Source organism: Periophthalmus magnuspinnatus, chromosome 3 (assembly GCF_009829125.3).
Source record: "Periophthalmus magnuspinnatus isolate fPerMag1 chromosome 3, fPerMag1.2.pri, whole genome shotgun sequence".
Classification (NCBI taxonomy): Eukaryota; Metazoa; Chordata; class Actinopteri; order Gobiiformes; family Gobiidae; genus Periophthalmus; species Periophthalmus magnuspinnatus.
Genome location: NC_047128.1, coordinates 192670 through 212990, shown reverse-complemented (window position 1 = coordinate 212990; position 20321 = coordinate 192670). Strand labels below are relative to the sequence as shown.

The 20321-nt window shown below is 45.2% G+C and overlaps 2 protein-coding genes and 2 non-coding genes across 4 annotated transcripts in view; 3 read left to right on the top strand and 1 right to left on the bottom strand.

Annotated features, from left to right (window-relative positions):
* The window catches only part of ccdc102a (coiled-coil domain containing 102A), a 46314-nt gene extending 40580 nt beyond the window's left edge, over positions 1–5734 (bottom strand). The window contains exon 1 of the mRNA XM_033990821.2: positions 5597–5734. The gene's annotated coding sequence lies outside the window, so the exon portion shown is untranslated. The remainder of the gene's footprint in view (positions 1–5596) is intronic.
* A 784-nt stretch (positions 5735–6518) lies between these two features.
* On the top strand, positions 6519–19335 carry LOC117388983 (gamma-taxilin-like). Its single transcript, XM_033986537.2, has 11 exons — positions 6519–6575; positions 8648–8746; positions 9609–9714; positions 10207–10298; positions 10725–10895; positions 12373–12567; positions 14649–14768; positions 15065–15139; positions 16925–17017; positions 17087–17182; positions 18724–19335. Exons 2-11 carry the CDS (start codon positions 8672–8674, stop codon positions 19333–19335), a joined length of 1635 nt encoding a protein of 544 aa, XP_033842428.2. The 5' UTR covers positions 6519–6575; positions 8648–8671.
* On the top strand, positions 13158–13293 carry LOC117393945 (small nucleolar RNA SNORA50). Its single transcript, XR_004543323.1, has one exon. It is a non-coding gene; the product is annotated as a small nucleolar RNA SNORA50 (small nucleolar RNA).
* LOC117393947 (small nucleolar RNA SNORA50) lies at positions 18354–18489 on the top strand. Its single transcript, XR_004543324.1, has one exon. It is a non-coding gene; the product is annotated as a small nucleolar RNA SNORA50 (small nucleolar RNA).
* Positions 19336–20321: the final 986 nt, after the last annotated feature.

Here is a 20321-nt window from a genome sequence, read left to right as displayed (position 1 = left end):
ATGAAACACAACGAGACAACAAGACCAGATCAGGAAGTGCAACATGATCACTTCCTGTCTGTAGCACGGCGGCTAGCAGGTTAGCTATGTCCATTTATATAAACAGTCTATGGTCCAGGCTCTAAGTCCTCGTCTCCGCCCTCTCGTCCTCGTCTCCGCCCTCTCGTCCTCGTCTCCGCCCTCGTCTCCTCCCTCTCGTCCTCTCGTCCTCGTCTCCGCCCTCTCGTCCTCGTCTCCGCCCTCTCGTCCTCGTCTCCTCCCTCTCGTCCTCGTCTCCTCCCTCTCGTCCTCGTCTCCTCCCTCTCGTCCTCTCGTCCTCGTCTCCGCCCTCTCGTCCTCGTCTCCTCCCTCTCGTCCTCTCGTCCTCGTCTCCTCCCTCTCGTCCTCGTCTCCGCCCTCTCGTCCTCGTCTCCGCCCTCTCGTCCTCGTCTCCGCCCTCTCGTCCTCGTCTCCGCCCTCTCGTCTCCGCCCTCTCGTCCTCGTCCTCTCGTCCTCGTCTCCATCATCGGCCCGTGCAGAGCGCTGTCTTTTCTGTTTGAACAGTGTCTCAGCCCAAAGGAATGTGAGATAAAACGTGACTTCATTCACCGAGCCCCCGGCAAATCATTAAACTGCAAATCAGCAGAGACGAATGTCGAGAGGAGGCGAGAGGAGGCGAGAGGAGGCGAGAGGAGGCGAGAGGAGGCGAGAGGAGGCGAGAGGAGGCGAGAGGAGGCGAGAGGAGGCGACAGGGGCCGAGAGGAGGCGAGAGGAGGCGAGAGGAGGCGACAGGGGCCGACAGGAGCCGAGAGGAGCCGAGAGGAGCCGACAGGGGAGAAAAGAGGAGGAGAGGGAGGGGTGGTAAGAGGGAGAGAAAGTGACAGGAGGAGAGAGGATGCTGTTAAATATTCCAAAGTATGGCATTAAACTTGTGTAAACCCCATACTTGCCGTTCTACTGCCAAAAGAAAGAGGAGTAAAGTAAAGTGAGGAGAGACTTAAGTAGAAGAAGAAAGAAAGATGTAGAGGAGCACCGGAGCGAGTGAGAGAGTGAAAGAGAGAGAAGAGAGAGAAAGAAGAGAGAGAGAGAAAGAAGAGAGAGAGAGAGAGCTAACAATAGTCTTCAGGAGGAGAGAGGAAGGTAAACACTCAGTGGAATGTGTGAGGCCTCGTCTGACGGAGCAGAACAAGAACAACCTCCTCCAGCAGACACAGCAGTGCCACAGTTTAGAAAAGAAACAGAAAACGACAGAAACAGACGGATTCAGAACGTCAGGAAAAAGAGTTTAGAGGAGTCACATGACACAACACTGTTCTACTGCAGAGACTAAAGGACCGACAAAACTCAGAGCGACAGGGGCCGACAGGGGCCGACAGGGGCCGACAGGGGCCGACCGGGACCGAGCAGAGCAGAGAAACGAACAGAAACGCGCAGAGGGCCGAGTCTGAGCGGCGCTGGGTGGAGCTCTAGAGGATGTTGTTATTCTCCACAGGAAAAGCGACAAACAAAAGGTCAAAGTGACGCCAGATCTGAAAAAAATCAATCTACAAAAAGTCAAGTAAAGTTCTGTGTTATGTAAATCTGACTCCTGTGAGTTTAATGTTCTAATGTTTTGTTTCATTCTCATGTTTGAGTCACTTTATTATTCGTCTGTCACATCTACAAAGATCAAAACACTCTGTTCCACCTTGTGATGTCATCAAGTGGTAGTTTTCAAGTGAACTCCTCCTTTTACCTTTAGTTCAGTCGAGATAAGAGACGACTCCAGGACTGAAATGATCCAAATGATTCTATAAATGAAGGTGTGTGGAGTTTAAAAACACAGTGGAGCACTTCCTGTATCACCACACGATGACATCACAAGGTGGCTCCATGTTTTGGGGACAGGCCTTCACAAAACGCTTCAAATCTAAATCCTTTGCCTGAATCCAGCGTTGGCTCCACCCTGCACCACAGAGGACACATTACTTTAATAACTGCAGCCTTTGTGATGGCGGCTGTTCAAAAATGTGACAATCCCCAGTTTGATTAATAAGACGAAGCCCAAACTGAAGAAGCGACACAGCGAGAGTCACAGCTTCAGCTCCAAATGAAGCTCATCCAGGCCAGAGCAGGTACAGCGGCTAATCTGGAGCCACGCGTATCATAGCAACCAACAAGCCAATCAGGAGGCTGCTGAAGGTTTTGGGGAGGGTTGTAAAAAATGTTTATCAAGATATTAACACCAGAAAAACTAGAGCAAATACAGACTTTTACTGAACAGTTTTAAATGGTCTTGAACAGAACGCTCCACCTGTTTCCTTTGGTAAACTGCTCTACATTTACTTTTGCACTGAGTTGGTTTTGAGGTCCAGCCATTGTCCACATGTGACTTCCTGTTTGGCGGCTGAACAGGAAGTGGGCTCAGCTCGCCGTTCTCTCTGCGCTCGGGTCCTTCCTCCGCCTGGTGCTGCTCTTCTGTTTCTGCAGATCTGGGAATACGCTCACGTCTTCAAAGGACTGAGGCGTAACCAGCCGAGCCAGCGCGGCCGTATTTCAACAGGGGTTTTGTGCATGAATGCTTAGGGAAATATTTAGCCTCACAGACGATTAATTTGACCCGTCTAAACCCCGGAGGACGCGGGACTCCAGAGCCCGCCGTCCTGCTCCTGTGGGCGCTCACATTATAAACACAGAAATGAAAGAAAAAAGCATGAATACACCTCTGAACAAACGCTCTCCATCACACTCTGAACTTCGATATATCGATGAAGTAAATACAGACGATAAACGATAACACTGAGACAGGTTAAGCCACGTCCATTTATATAAACAGTCTAGGATTCAGTTACTGCTGTTGATGCACAAGGTGAAAAACAAAGGCATTTACTCCTGAACCAAGACCTGGACCATAGTCTGTTTAAATAAACAGACAGAGCTAACCTGCATCGCTAACGTTCAAACAGGAAGTGATCATGTTGCACTTCCTGCTCCATCGACTCTGGCTCCAATTCACTGTCTGTATAAACTGTCCTCTCTCTGTCTCTGCTGCTTCAGACTCATTCTGGTCTTAAATGTTCGTATTAACCCTCTACATGATCCTGGGGTTTTTATTTCACTATTGTGTCTGTAAATCAAGATATGAACATTAATAACAGACAAATCAGGTCCTTCTGTCCCCGAGGTCGCTCCTGTTAGCGTTAGCAACAGGTTTGACTGACTGCGTTGCGGGAAGGGGCGTTACCTTCAACAGCCTCGCTCCTGATTGGCTCTTTAGTTGCTATGATACTCACGATCTCAATTCCAAATATGGAACTCGGCTCTAAATTCCCCTCTGCACCTGCTCCGGCCTCGATGAGCTTCACCTGGAGCTGAAGCTGTGACATCAAACTAACTGGGACCTGGTCTGTCTCTTTAGAATTTGTGTTTTTGATTTTATATTTTTCTGGTGATCTTTAATCTTCTGTAAACTGTAAACTCTTTGCCGCCTCCTCCCTCTCGCTCGGCCGCCTCCTCCCTCTCGCTCGGCCACCTCCTCCCTCTCGCTCGGCTGCCTCCTCCCTCTCGTTCAGGCGACACTTGGACCCTGACCTCGGGCTGGGCGTCTCTATGGACCTGTTTCCATGACAACCTGAGTCTAAAACGCCGCTCTCTCCGTCAGGCCACGTGCGTTTACAAAGAGACAGGATTTTACCATTCAGTCTATAAAGAGGATGAAGAGGGTGAGAGGAGGAGGGAGGAGGAAAGAGGAGCAGAGAGGAGGAGAGAGGAGCAGAGAGGAACAGGCAGGAGCAGAGAGGAGCAGAGAGGAGCAGAGAGGAGCAGGCAGGAGCAGACAGGAGCAGACAGGAGCAGAGAGGAGCATAGAGGAGGAAAGAGGAGCAGAGAAAAGCAGAGAGGAGCAGAGTCTGTTTCTAGGGATGTCATAGTATCAAATTTTACTGTAAAATTTTTTGTGAGAAATAATGATTATTAGGGTTTTTCCCCGATATATCGGCTCCAGTATCGGTATCGGTCTAAATGACACAGATTCTCCTGTGTATCGGTGTTGGCTGATATCACCATTTGAAACCTGTATTCGATACCGATGTTTTTCTGCACAAAATGAAACAGGAAAGTTACGTCTGTGACACATTTTACAGATATTCTGATAGTTTATAAAAGTGAAGTTTATTTGTGATTTTTACTTCATTTTAAAATCATTTCGTGGCCTCGCTGTGGATTTTAACAGATAAATATCGATTATCGTATCGGCTCAAGTAACAAAATAAAAATCCACTTGAGCCCATCCCTGACAATTACCATTAACTTAAATATCCCTGAAACGCACGGACCTGAAACATCAACTTCAGTCAGTATGAAAGAGAAGTCTGTGCAGGAAGGGCATCTGGCTTAAAACAACAGGACACTGAGAGTGGGCGTGTCCGTCACATTGGGCGTGTCACTGTGGGCGTGTCACAGTGGGCGTGTCACTGTGGGCGTGTCACAGGGGGCGTGTCACAGGGGGCGTGTCACAGGTGGAGGTTAAACGGGGCAGATCGGCAGAATGGCGTTAAAATAGTGGATTAAAGATTAAACTCAAACTTGAATCAGTCCAAATAAAACTTCAGAAACTCAACGAGAAGAAACGACTGAAACATGAAGAAACATCTGAACAGACTGAACACGGCCGGTTTAAGACGTCACTTATTCTTCCTGTATTTTTGCACTTTTCTTCTCATCTTTTCCCCATAAACATTTAGCACAAACTGTTCCAACAAAACAAGTGATTTATAAAAAGAGGAGAAGCTCAGGTGTTCAGCCTGTTCCACTTCAGTCACTGAGTTAATGAGGAATCACACAGTTTTACAGCTGCACTGAGTCTGAGAACAAGAGTCTAAAGAAACACTCCTGTTATTTAAGAACATGGAAAAGACCCCACCTCCTCCACCTCCTCCTCTCCACCTCCTCCTCTCCACCTCCTCAGAGGTGGATGCTTTAATGTTCTGCTCTTGAGGCTGAACAGTTCAGAGCAATTTATAAATTACAAAAGACAAATTTGTGGGATTTCTGTAAAATTATCTGAAATATTTGGGGAATTCCTCATTTGTGCAGCTTTTACACATAAACATACACACACACACACACACACACACACCCCAAACACACACACACACACACCCCAAACACACACCCACACTCACACACACCCACACACACACACACACACACACACACACACACACACACACACACACACACACACACACACACACACACACACACACACACACACACACACCCACACACACACTGGTGTCTGGAGAACATTAGTTTTGCAGGTAAAACTCAGGGAATATGAGAAAACCAGGCTTCAGCAAAGTTAAAGAGCAACAGAACAGATCAGAGACATAACACACACAACACACACAACACACACAACACACATTTAAACACATAAAACACAATTAAACACATTTAAACACAGAGATATTTACACACATCTCTCAGAGCGCTCTGTTCAGTGGAGAAAAAAGGCAGTTTGAAGCCGAGTCTCACAGCTCTGTCCCTCTGCCTCAGTGTCCACTCAGTGTCCACAGAGACACACACAGACGCACACACACACACACACACACACAGATAAACGGCGTGCACGTACCGCGCGTGGGCTCCGGACACGCGGGAAACTGTCCCGGGCTTTGGTCCAGGTGAAACTCCAGATTCGGGTCTAAATCTCGGGTCTAAATCTCGGGATAGTCCGTGTTTTTCTGACTCGTTTGTGGATGAAACGACGAGAAGAGAAAAGGGGCGGGACCAGAACCTTTGGAGACTGAGTCTGACCAATCACAGGCCACTACAGCAGTGACGGAGCCCACTCAGCCAATCACAGCCCGAGCACACACACAGGTCTGCGCTGATTGGCTGGAACAGAAAAAGAAAAGTGGGCACAGAACCAGGAGAAAATCTCCATTAATTTAACAGTTAGAAATGGATTAAAATAACTACAGCATCACAAATACATATTATTATAAAAATAATAATACAAATTACACAAATGTTGCTACTTAAAAACATCTTAGATAATAACTGTATCTACAGGACTCAGTGAACTTTACAGCGGCTCTGTTTAAGTTTGGAAATGTTCATATTTTATAACACAGCTACATTAAAACTAAATAAATGAATAACATTAAAAAAACAAAAACAATATAGAGCAGCTGCTCCCGGTGACAGAGCGTGACTGTGGCGCCCCCTGGTGGCAGTAACTACACACTGCATATATACCGGGGGCTGTTTAGATCAATGTTCATGTTCAGAAATAATAAGTGCCTTCTTGGAACTGGGGGAGAAAATAAGTTTGGGCAAATGTGATGGCGTAATAATTAAACTGTAGTGATGTCTGTCCCGCTGTCCTCCTCCAGGGGGAGACACATTTAAAAGTATAACTTTAAAAGTATCGCAGTTTAAAGCTCATTTCTCTTCTTCTTGACGTTACAAAATCATTATGTAGTTTTAATTTCTGAATGATGCGCATGCGCAGGAGCTGTATTTTGAAGTGGTCAAACCGGAAGTGGCGCTTGTTCCTGTTGCTAATGCTAATGCTAGCTGCTCCGTGCATCAGGAAACAGCACTCACAGGTAAAGACTGTTTTTGTCACAGACATGAGTGTTTTATGAGGACAGGATGAAGAGCAGGACTCAGTGGACTCTGAGATGTTTGAGGTGTTTAATCCTCTCACTCTCTGATCTGTTTGTGACTTTAAAGTTTAAATTTGACCAAGTAAAGTTCAACCATTAGCCACATGTAGCTGAGCACGAGATTAGCTCCGCGGCTGTGGATATTGTCTCTTTTAAGTTGTTTATCTATGACCTTCCACATCAGGAGCAGAGACTGTGACAGGTGTGTCAGGTGTGACAGGTGTGACAGGTGTTGTCAGAAGAGGAGACGTGTTGGGAAACGTTTACACGTTGTGCTGTTAGCTTGTAGCTTTGTGGCTAATGTTCCAGAAGAAGCAGCCCGCGCTGTGTTTGAAGAGAAACCCACAGCCTGAGCACAGAAAGAGCCTCTGTCACAGCCCTGAGCCTCCTCCAGGACAGAGCTGCACCTCCTCCAGGACAGAGCTGCACCTCCTCCAGGACAGAGCTGCACCTCCTCCAGGACAGAGCTGCACCTCCTGCTCCTCCTCAGGCCTGTGTAGGTGTAAATATGAGGCGTGAGTTTGGTCTTTGTCCCTCGTTGAACTCTCTGAGTTGACCTCAGGTCGTTCTCACCTGTCGGTGTGCTGAGCGCGTGCAGCTGCTCTGAACTAACCCGGATGCCCAGGTAGACTCACTCCAGTTTGGATGTGATAATGTGACACAGACTTTGGTCAGTCGGAGCTTTAGTCTCATGTCTGTGCGGAGTTTGGACATAGACCCTGAGCACGTGCACATTTACTCATTTACATATTTACTCATTTACATATTTACTCATTTACATATTTCTGCTGATGATTTCAAGGAGAGAATATTATGGGATAGTTGTCAGCTTTGGTTTATGTGTGTTGTATTTTAGACATTATAGTTGCATAGGTAAACAGTTTGACATTAGTAAATAATGTTGTTCCCAGATGAATCTAAGAGCAGCTCAGACTTTACATTCAGTGATAATGTGGTGATAATGAGATAATGATAATATAAGATAATGAGATAATGATAATATGATAATGATAATGTGATAACTATGAGATAATGATAATGTGACAATGATGAGATAATGTAATAATTATAATGTGATAATTATAATGAGATAATGATAATGTTGCAAAAGATTAAGTTTAAGTCTGTCAACTGGACAAAACACTGATAATGAGGTGAAATGTTGTGATAATGAGATAATGTGTTGAAGGTTAGGTAAGGTCAAAGTTCAGACAGGTCATTTCCAGCCTGCTCACTTTAGCTTAGCGTTAGCTCTGCAGCGTTAGTCGCCTCAGTGCTGCTGTAGAGCAGATTTACTTTATTAATCTTTATTAATGCTTCTTTTATGAAAACACAACACGCAGATTCTCAAAATGTGATGTGTGTCTGGATTCAGTGATGTGATCGGTGTGAAGAGTTTATATACAGATTATGAACTGTTTATATAGACTAGACTAAACATATAGACTTGAAGGTGGAAAAAGCGCTGTATAAAAATGTGATCACAGAGTATATATATTTATATAGACACAGTCTATGGTCTAGTTCTTTATACAGTCTATAACCAGCCCTAGAATACGTCTCCTGTGAAGTCGGCTGATATTTTGTCTTTTATGAGAATTAGAACACACACGTCTGCACCATAAAGTGTATTGTTCTGTACAGGCCTCGTTCAAACACACACTACTTCATTCTTATTGTATTACATATTTATATTTAAGGTTTTGTTTTTGTGCTGTAGCTTCACTGCATCAGTCTTTTTGTTCATTGATGAGTAAAGTTAAATCTGTTTGCTGTGTGTTTTTAATGTTACTGTGTGTGGAGCCTTTTAAAAACCTTCTGGGGAGTTTTTTCTTAGACATAAATTATATAAACTCAACTTTCAATTGTTATAAATATAAATAAATGCATTGACTTTCAAATGATTTCAATTATACTGTTTGGTTCGATTTAAATATGAAGCTTATTTTGCGAGTGAGTGTTTCATATTTTTTAAGTTCCTAATAATAACTCATATCTTCTCTATACTCTAGATATCGTGACCTTTGACCTTCAAAATGGAGCTGGACGTGGAGACGAGGAGGATTGTGGGAGGCAGCGACTCTCCTCCTGAGCTGGACAGCCCTTGTCAAGTAAACGCATTTATTAAACTGAGTTGTGTTTTAATGTTGCAAGACTTTCACATCCCAGGAGTTACTACATTTATGTAACACGATGATTCTCAAACTGTGGTGCAGAGGCTTCTTTTAATTTTGGATTTTTTGGATCAGTTTTGTCAAATTGTGTTTTTGTTTAAAGTAAATAAATGTTTCCGTCTCTGGTTGATGTTTCCCTGCAGAGAATCGTATCCTCATTGTTGTTAGAGATTGAATGATGGATTTTTCATGACTGAGTCCGATGAGATTGTTTAGAATCCAGAGAAACCGATGATTTTAATTAATTCCAAACTCCCCCACAGCCCCGTTTCAGTCCAAACTGGTCCAGAGCTGCAGTCACTTTGTGCAGCGTTGTTTTTGGACTGAATGTTTTTATGGTTAAGCACAAATCACCAGATAATATATCGTCTAATCGTTGTCATCCTGTGTTTTGTTTGTAACCACGGTAAAGTAAAAGTGTTAGACCTGATTTAGCTGATTTAAAAGACTGTTTTTTAAATAGTTCCCTTGTGTTGAACTGACACCTTCTTGAAAACATCACTCATTCTAAAGTGTGTTCATTATGTTTTACTGCGGTGGGTCCTTCTTGTTCCTCCTCTTGTTCACTCACTCTTCCGTCCTCTATGTGTCTTATGTAACTGTGTTTTCTTTTTTCAATTGTAGCCAATAATATTCTATTTTTTGTCTTTATGATATTTATGTCAAAATTGTCCCACAAATCATAATTAAATATGTAAAATTATTACTACGATCATTTTAGACTTAAAAACTTTTCAGTTCCATTTTTCTTTTAATTCTGAAATCATTCCAAGTGAAAGTTGTGTTTTGGTGTTTTTAGGAGGTGGAGACTGACTTTGGCTCCTGCGGCGCTGACGAGGAGAGAGGGGAGACTCCGGGACGAGAGGACAGTCCCACAGACGGAGACACAGAGCTGGACCCTGGAGGTTTGGATCATTATTTTAGTCTCAGGGACGGGGAGTTGGGGTTAGAGGGTTAGTACAGTAAACAGTTGACAGAAAGTTGAGGTAACTGACAGCTGTAGTTTAGTTTATTTGGGCTTTTCTGTTTCCATTTTGGCTTCATTAGATAGAAGCACACACAGGACGAGGCTGAAGCAGTCGCTCATGAGCACGTTTAGATGTGTATGAAACATTTACTGTGTACAAAGTTTGTGTCTAAAGTAAACCTGGTAATAAACATGTGTTCAGTCAGAGTTGGTTTATTTGATGCATAATAATGAACATCTGTAACAAAAGAAAAGATTGTGTCCCTGGTTACAAAGAACATGATTACAAAACATTACAAAAAATATTATTCAAAGTCTGTACGCTCCTCCGTCCTTTGGGGAGGGGATAACTGGGGATGGAGGGTGACAGGCTTGAGGTCCCTGTTTGAGGTCCCACTCACACTGGACCTTGTCGTGTGTCTGACCTCAGGGAAGGAGGTGGTTCTGTTGATGCAGGCGCTGAACTCTCTGGACACGCCTGAAGAGAAACTCGCTGCTCTGTGCAAGAAGTACGCCGATCTGGTGAGACTCCGGTTATTATTTTGTATGAACTGTTTTATCATGAATGGAACACGTGGAGTCTGTTTGTCTCTGACCCAAACCATAAACAAACTCCAGGACGTCTGGAGTAACAGTGCAGTTTATAATCAGAGAGAACATGTATATTCTGTGTGATTAAAACATTCTGGGTCTAGTTGATTAGCACGGCATTTTCAACAGAATCAGTATTTGACAAACTCTGGACTCAAACTAAAAATTAGTTTTAATCCTTTGACTAAATTTAAAGTTTTAAAAATGATTTAAAAATGAACAGAGACAAAACCACACGTCTGTGCAGTTTGTGTTGTGTGCAGTTGTTTAGTGTTTGTGTTGTGTGTTTGTGTGCAGTTGTTTAGTGTTTGTGTTGTGTGTTTGTGTGCAGTTGTTTAGTGTTTGTGTTGTGTGCAGTTGGAGGAGAGTCGGTCGATGCAGAAGCGGCTCAAGGCTCTACAGAAGAAACAGGCTCAGATTGTGAAGGAGAAACTCCACCTACAGGCGGAGCACAGTAAAGCCATCCTCGCACGCAGCAAACTGGAGAGTCTGTGCAGAGAGCAGCAGAGACACAACAAGACACTTAAGGTGAGACACAGGGACACACAGAGACACACAGAGACACACAGAGACACACAGGGACACACAGAGACACACAGAGACACACAGCAAACTGGAGAGTCTGTGCAGAGAGCAGCAGAGACACAACAAGACACTTAAGGTGAGACACAGGGACACACAGAGACACACAGAGACACACAGAGACACACAGAGACACACAGGGACACACAGAGACACACAGGGACACACAGAGACACACAGCAAACTGGAGAGTCTGTGCAGAGAGCAGCAGAGACACAACAAGACACTCAAGGTGGGACACAGAGACACACAGAGACACACAGGACACGGGGGCACTCGGACATATGGGGCAGGACGGGCTGGACGCTGCACTGTTAGCATGCTAGCTGTGGTTGGAGGAGTGATGACAAAACTCTGAAATGCACTTTAAAACTCATTGTGGTGAATAATCAGGATACTCACTGCAGACTTTAAAACGACGGCTCTGTTTTTCATGTTTTAAGATCATTAAATCAGGTACAGTCTCTTTAAAAACATGTTTGGTGGTTGAATATTTGCCCATGTTTCCTGTTGAAATGTCCGGACCTGGATTGGGGAGTGGGGACCTCACTCTGTGCACAGTGGGGACCTCACTCTGTGCACAGTGGGGACCTCACTCTGTGCACAGTGGGGACCTCACTCTGTGCACAGTGGGGACCTCACTCTGTGCACAGTGGGGACCTCACTCTGTGCACAGTGGGGACCTCACTCTGTGCACAGTGGGGACCTCACTCTGTGCACAGTGAGGACCTCACTCTGTGCACAGTGAGGAGTTTGGTGCTATGTTTGTCTCAGAGGCACAAGACGGTAAAAAAGTCCCTGAATCACAGTATCCAAATATTCACACAACAACGTAAAAAAACAGTACAAATATGTTTAAAAAATGAATTTAAAGAAAGCTCGGCCCGTGTGAGCATTTTTTATACAAGTGCTTTTTGTCTAATAATCTTAAGCAGAAATGATCAGGTTCAACATTTGTGAATTTAACTTTTAGAAAAGAGTAAACCATGAAATTTACAAGAAACAAAAACTGCCTTGTGCCGCCATTTGACAGTTATGTTGTTCATACTGTGCAGTGACATTAACTTGGGGGTGTTCTACATGTCTCTCTAGGGCGGGGTGTTCAGCAGTTACCATGGTGACAAATCGCACACATTAGCAAAAAGTTTTAAGATCATCTGAAAACTGTAGACAAAATATAAAATGGATTGATCACAGGCTCCTGAAAATGTGCTTCAAATCCGAGAGAGAGCGACTCACTGAAAAACTGTTGGCTAATGCTAATGCTAATGCTAGCTAGCTTGTGACTGTGATGTTTTTTGAGAGGGACATGTTTAGAATCTGAAATATATCCACACAGACCTTTTCTTATGTGACTGTGTAATACGGCACATTTGTGTAATGTTGAACCCACTGTGACTCTCCTGCTCCCCCTGGTGTTCAGGAGGAGAACGCTCAGCGGTCGCGGGAGTACGACGAGCAGAGGAAAGAGGCCATGCTGCACTTCCAGTCCACGCTCAGCGACATCGAGGCTCAGATGGAAACGCACAGCTCCAGGAACGCCAAACTCAGACAGGAAAACATGGAGCTGGTGGAGAAGCTCAAGAAGCTCATCGAGCAGTACGAGCTCAGAGAGGAGGTACACACGTGACCTCTACACACACGACCTCTACACACACACATGACCTCTACACACACGCACGACCTCTACACACACACATGACCTCTACATGACCTCTACACACACACGCACGACCTCTACACACGAGTACTACACAAACTCAGACAGGAAAACATGGAGCTGGTGTAGAAGTACTGCACACAGACGCGAGTACTGCACACAGACGCGAGTACTGCACACAGACGTGAGTACTGCACACAGACGTGAGTACTGCACACAGACGTGAGTACTGCACACAGACGTGAGTACTGCACACAGACGCGAGTACTGCACACAGACGTGAGTACTGCACACAGACGCGAGTACTGCACACAGACGTGAGTACTGCACACAGACGCGAGTACTGCACACAGACGCGAGTACTGCACACAGACGCGAGTACTGCACACAGACGCGAGTACTGCACACAGACGCGAGTACTGCACACAGACGTGAGTACTGCACACAGACGCGAGTACTGCACACAGACGCGAGTACTGCACACAGACGTGAGTACTGCACACAGACGTGAGTACTACACAGACACGAGTATTTAAACTGTAAACTCCAAGCACTGCCTTTGAACCCCTCTGGTGTGACCTCTGACCTCTGGGGCCCAGCTGCAGTGCTACAGTAAAGTCCTGTTCATAACTGGAGCCGTCTGGATGTATCACCAGACTGTTCTTTTAAATACAAGACACAACATGTACTCGAGTACAGACGGTTTAATAGTGAATCTGAACTCTCACTGTTTATATAAACGCACAGAGCTAATCTGCTAGCGCCGCGCTACAAACAGGAAGTGATCATGGTGCACTTCCTGTGCAGTTTTTTCTGTGTTAAACAGCGCCCCCTCTGTCCTCTCTCTGTCTCTGCTGCTTCAGACTCATTCTGGTCTTAAATGTATTAACCCTCTACATGATCCTGGGGTTTTTATTTCACTATTTTGCAGTGTGAGAGGGAAGGGGCGTTACCTTCATCAGCCTCGCTCCTGATTGGCTCTTTGGTTGCTATGACACTCAAGTCAGAATTCCACATTGGTCGTTATTCCTGCTCTCACCTCGATGAGCCTCATTCAGAGCTGAGCTCGTCCTCAGTCGAGTCTTTACTCTGAGAATTAAACTCACACACTTCAATACTTCTGTGTCATTTGTCAGGATTAAAGCCGTACTGCGCGACATTTCTGATTTAAGTTGCTAATAGATAATAGTTTAAAATAATTTAAAAAATAGACTTAAAAATAAACTAAAAATAGACTCTAATATAACATCTCCATAAAGTGACTCGAGTATTGCACATACGTGTGAATGACACATGTTCAGTGTTCACTGTGTTCATTGTTCAGTCTGACAGCAGCAGGAAGGAAAGACCTGAAAACTCCTTCACACAGAGAGAGTGAATCAGTCACTGAAGCTGCTCTCCAGGACAGAGCGTCCTGCAGGGGGCGAGACTCATGGACCAGCATAGAAATGACCTTAGGACCCTCCTGTCCCCCACCTCCTGCACTGAGTCCAGAGGACAGCCCAGGACGGAGCTGGACTTCTTGATGACCTTGTCCAGCTTCGTCCTCTCTGTGATGCTCCTGCAGACCACACTGTACAGGCTGATGCCACAGAGTCATTCAGGTCTTCAGGAGTGTCCCTCTCACTCCAAAGACCTGAGTGTCCTCAGGAGATGGAGCCTGCTCTGGTCCTTCCTGTCCAGTGCAGATAAAAGTGTTTGTGATTAAATAAACACTGGGTGGGTTCGCCTGATGCCATGGAGACGTGTAAGTGAGGGAACCACCCACCAGAAAAAGTACACAGTGTATCTTTAATATGAAAATGCAGTGATACTGATGGAAACGATCAGATCCAACACTGGACCGGTGGAGTTTGTGCCGAGTACAGGAAGCATTTTTATTTGTGCTAGCATCACCTTGTCTCACATCATGTACAGTACATCATGACCACAGCTCGTCTGACCGTCCGCGGCTCCTCTGACCGTCCGCGGCTCGCCCGACCGTCCGCGGCTCGTCTGACCATCCGCGGCTCGTCTCACTGTCCTCTCTGTCTCTGCAGCACATGGACAAAGTGTTCAAGCACAAGGAGCTCCAACAGCAGCTGATGGACGCCAAGCTCCAGAGAATCACAGACATGATGAAGGAGGTGGAGGAGAAGCAGCAGAGGGAGCGCCAGACGGTACCAGCGAAATAAATATATATATACACATATGCAGTACACACGAGATGGTACCAGCGAAATAAATATATATATATATACACATATGCAGTACACACGTGAGATGGTACCAGCGTGACACACATGTATAAAATAGAGTTAAAGGTCCATGTGACTCTGATGTTTCCTCATCACAAACAGACCTGGAGCTGTGGTTTGTTTAATTCACGTGTTTGTTTTTGAGGATCTTTAGAACATGTGGAGTCCATATTGTGGACCTTCAAAATAAAAGCATGGTGTTTCTCTTTATGCTGCAGCTGCTCAAAGACGCCACAGACTCCAGACGAAAATGTGAACAGATGAAAGAACAGGAGACGCAGCTCAAACAGCAGGTGGGATTATTCTAACATGAGCTCAAACACACGTTTAGTCTGAGAGAAGGACATGACACACGTCTGTGCTTCATTCTGTGCACAGGTTTAACCACGGCTCATGTTTAGCTCTGAGTATTGTTATCAAACTTCTAAATACTCAAATATTGTTCTGTGTGATATCAGGGCCACTGTTTTTTAATATATTTTGCATAAATCACATGAGGGAGGTTCTGAACTGTAAGATAATTCAAACACAAAGTCATTCAAAGAGTTTTACAGAATAAGAAAGACAAAAAAAACAACAAATCAAAACATGAATAATCATAAAAGTAACATTAAAAGAGAAAAGGCAGAATAAAACCCTTTAGTCACAGATAAACAGAGTCTGGATTTAAACATTGTCAAAGTCCAGGTCTGTCTCACATCTACAGGAAGAGAGAGGTTTAAACTGAACAAAACTCAATCTAATTAATCAATGAGTCACTAAACCGGGACTGAACCGGGGCTAAACCGGGGCTAAACCGGGACTAAACCGGGACTAAACCGGGACTAAACCGGGACTAAACCGGGACTAAACCGGGACTAAACCGGGACTAAACCGGGACAGAACAGGGACAGAACAGGGACAGAACAGGGACAGAACAGGGACTGAACAGGGACTGAACAGGGACTAAACAGGGACTAAACAGGGACTAAACAGGGACTAAACAGGGACTAAACAGGGACTGAACAGGGACTGAACAGGGACTGAACAGGGACTGAACAGGGACTGAACAGGGACTGAACAGGGACTGAACAGGGACTGAACAGGGACTGAACAGGGACTGAACAGGGACTGAACAGGGACTAAACAGGGACTAAACAGGGACTAAACAGGGACTAAACAGGGACTAAACAGGGACTAAACAGGGACTAAACAGGGACTAAACAGGGACTAAACAGGGACTAAACAGGGACTAAACAGGGACTAAACAGGGACTAAACAGGGACTAAACAGGGACTAAACAGGGACTAAACAGGGACTAAACAGGGACTAAACAGGGACTAAACAGGGACTAAACAGGGACTAAACAGGGACTAAACAGGGACTAAACAGGGACTAAACAGGGACTAAACAGGGACTAAACAGGGACTAAACAGGGACTAAACAGGGACTAAACAGGGACTAAACAGGGACTAAACAGGGACTAAACAGGGACTAAACAGGGACTAAACAGGGACTAAACAGGGACTAAACAGGGGCTAAACAGGGGCTAAACTGGGACAAAACTGGGACAAAACTGGGACAAAACCAGGGCTAAAGCAGACCTAAACAGGGACTGAACCGGGGCTAAAGCGGGGCTAAAGCGGGGCTAAACGGGGACCAAACGGGGACCAAACGGGGACAAAACGGGGACAAAACGGGGACTAAACCAGGGCTAAAGCAGACCTAAACAGGGACTAAACAGGGACTGAACCGGGACTGAACCGGGACTGAACCGGGGCTGAACCGGCGCTAAACTGGGGCTAAACTGGGGCTAAACCGGGGCTAAAGCAGACCTAAACGGGGACTAAACGGGGACTAAACGGGGACTAAACGGGGACTAAACAGGGACTAAACAGGGACTACATCAGCAGGTCCCTGAAGTCCTCAGACTGAGATGGTTCTTCTGGCGCTCACATGTGGGATATTTCTGTTTTCTGGTAGTTTTAGATGTAACACTGGTGTCACTCACTGCGAGACAGTCAGATCTAAAACCCTCTCCTTCTCCTCCTCCTCCCCTCCTCCTCTCCTCCCCTCCTCCTCCTCCTCCTCTGTCTCAGCTCTCTCTGTACATGGACAAGTTTGAAGAGTTTCAGACCACTCTGGCCAAAAGTAACGAGGTGTTCAGCACATTCAGACAGGAGATGGAGAAGGTACCACACAGTTTATGATTCTGTCTGTACATGACACACAATGACTCCTTATTGTGCCTTTAACCTCAGATGACAAAGAAAATAAAAAAACTGGAGAAGGAGACGACTCAGTGGAGAACCAAATGGGAGAGCAACAACCAGGCGCTGCTGCAGATGGCGGAGGAGGTGAGAACACACCAGGTTTAGTTTTCAAATCAACATGTGACCGTCAAAGCTGAGGTTTAACCCCTGACCTCCTCAAAAACACACTGGAGTTGTGTTTTGTTTCATTCACATGTTTGAGTCACTTTATTATTAGTCTGAAACATCTACAAAGATCAAAATGTGACGTTCCACCTTGTGATGTCATCAAGTGGGAGTTTTCAAGTGAACTCCTCCTTTTATCTTTAGTTCAGTCGAGATAAGAGACAACTCCAGGACTGAAATGATCCAAATGATTCTATAAATGAAGGTGTGTGGAGTTTAAAAACACAGTGGAGCACTTCCTGTATCACCACATGATGACATCACAAGGTGGAACAGAGTGTTTTCAATTTAAGAGAAGAACTCAGCCTAAATCTGCAGGTTTGTGTGTTAAACATGTGAGAATGAAACAAAACACAGGTCCAGGTCTGTGTGAGGAAACAGAACAGAGCAGTGCATCATGGGACTTTAATGACTTACTAGTTTATTATTTCGTTGTTTTGTTTTCAAACACATTTTGGTGGATTTCGGGGGCTCGTTTCGGGGTCTTGGTTTGAGAGTTGAGAAAAGCAGAGGAGGAGATTTGTTCCATTAAACATTGTGAAACACGTTGAGTAAATATTACAACACTAAAGTTTGGAATGTGAAAGAAAAAGGGCTCAGGCTGCAGGTCAGTCCTGTGGAACGGATGAAAATCTATAAATATAAAGTTCAGGAGGAACTTGGACAAATAATTCAGTGAATTTTAGACAAATGTGTCGAGGCTGCTGCCTTCACACAAACGATTATGTTCAAAGACTTTACACACATTTAGAACGAACACGACAGTCAACACAACACCACACAAGGGCCTGAGCGGTCACATGTGAACTGGCCGCATGTGAACTGGCCACATGTGAACTGGCCACATGTGAACTGGCCACATGTGAACTGGCCACATGTGAACTGGCTGCATGTGAACTGGCCACATGTGAACTGGCCACATGTGAACTCATCATGAGCCTTGTGTCACATGACACTGGACTTTAGTTCAAAGCGTCTTCATCTGTGAAACATAAATTGTATTTAGTTTTACAGTCGGCTCCATTTTGTTTTGCAGTGATTTATTTTTTATAATTTACACTTTTGTGTCTGATAAATGTCCATGACTCCTCTGCTCTGCCTTTGAACCCCTCTGGTGTGACCTCTGACCTCTGGGGCCCAGCTGCAGTGCTACAGTAAAGTCCTGTTCATAACTGGAGCCGTCTGGATGTATCACCAGACTGTTCTTTTAAATACAAGACACAACATGTTTACCACCACTAGAGGGAGCCATTACTACTGCAGTGAACCACCACTAGAGGGAGCCATTGTTACTGCAGTGTACCTCCACTAGAGGGAGATATTACTACTGCAGTGAACCACCACTAGAGGGAGCCATTACTACTGCAGTTTACCACCACTAGAGGGAGCCATTGTTACTGCAGTGAACCACCACTAGAGGGAGATATTACAATCAAAAATATTTCTCTTCTTTTTTTCAGAAAACTTTACGTGACGGTCACTTCAAGGCTCTACAGGGTAAACTGGAGCTGCTTGAGCGTCTGTGTCGAGCTCTGCAAAAAGAACGAAACGACTTGAACAACCGACTCAGCCTCCTCCAGGACCAGGGGCCGGAGCAGGGGCCAGACCAGGGGCCGGGGTCATCAGAGCAGGGGCCGGGGTCATCAGAGCAGGGGCCGGGGCCAGACCAGGGGCAGGGGCCAGACCAGGGGCAGGGGCCAGACCAGGGGCAGGGGCCAGACCAGGGGCAGGGGTCATCAGACCAGGGGCCGGGGTCATCAGACCAGGGGCCGGGGTCATCAGACCAGGGGCAGGGGTCATCAGACCAGGGGCAGGGGTCATCAGACCAGGGGCAGGGGTCATCAGACCAGGGGCAGGGGTCATCAGACCAGGGGCAGGGGCCAGACCAGCCCCACAAAGCTTACCCAGGGGAGCCCTCTGCTGAGGAAGAGCCGCAGGACGAGGAGGGTACCGGCCTGGAGATCCACGAAGCCCCAAGACCCCCAGAAGAGCAGACTGAGACCACCACAGAGGGGCTAGCGGAGGGAGAGACGTTAGCGGCTAATGCTAATGCTAACACCACACAGGACTAGACCCAAACACTCAGAGATACATCTATTTTTTCTACTTTAAATAAATGAACATTAATGCAACACCATCTCTGCTCCTGGTTTATGAGAGAAGGAAAAAGATGCAACAAATTTACAAATAAAATGATTTTAGTTTTGTTTTGTGAATGTCTAAACAAAGTTACATTTGAATATAAAAAGTCATATTTTGTAAAGAATTTAACCCTAAATGACAGAAGTATTTTCTGTGAATCGTCGTTTATTTGAAGCTCTAATCCCACGGGAAATCTATGGTAGCAGTTGTACTTTTTGGGTGATTTTGGGGGTATGTTTTGGGTTGTTGTGTCTTTTCTGCCGTTTCTTTTAAAAGCGGAGCATAAATGGGTGTTGCGTTCGCACTTGTTGGGTTCTGAGGCTCGGCTGGTCTCGTTCTGCACAAACGCAGGTCCAAGGACTTTTTTAATACTTTGGTTTCACTGAAGGCACTTAATCGATTTAGTTGTAATTTCATAGAATCTCAAAGTTCCTCCAGTTTGTTTTTTATTCAGTTGTTGCATCATGGCCTTTCCCTTTAGAGCGTCTGGTCTCGTGATTCTCAAATGTGTCGTCTAAACATCTTACAATTTTATGTCAAATTTAAATAAAACTCTTTAAATCTTGACCAACCCAGCATCAAACTCACATCCACACGACCAAATCCAGACCAGGACTGGACCCGGGACTTTAAAGAATCAGAATCAGCTTCACGTTCGATTCCTGCTCAAAGTGACACATTCTCATGTTTTTTTCAAATCGAATCAATGAAAAGTCCAGATAATTCCAGATAATGACACGTTTGGTTTGTTTAAATGTGAAAGTTTCTACTTTAATAAAAGGTTTTCATGTCAGAGGAGCAGATGTGGTCGGTCTTGGTTGATTCAGTCAAAATTGGCTCTGGGCACAAGGCTAGCGGCTAACGGCTAACGGCTAGCTCCAGCGCAATGTGTCTGATTTTAGCTCCACTGCAAAAA

What these genes read in the sequence shown, in the direction of transcription:
- LOC117388983 (XM_033986537.2), top strand. Translation starts at nt 8,672, where the DNA reads ATGGAGCTGGACGTGGAGACGAGGAGGATTGTGGGAGGCAGCGACTCT. An exon ending in AGCTGGACAGCCCTTGTCAA is followed by an intron (nt 8,747 to 9,608) that starts GTAAACGCATTT and finishes TGGTGTTTTTAG; the next exon opens with GAGGTGGAGACTGACTTTGG. An exon ending in CACAGAGCTGGACCCTGGAG is followed by an intron (nt 9,715 to 10,206) that starts GTTTGGATCATT and finishes GTCTGACCTCAG; the next exon opens with GGAAGGAGGTGGTTCTGTTG.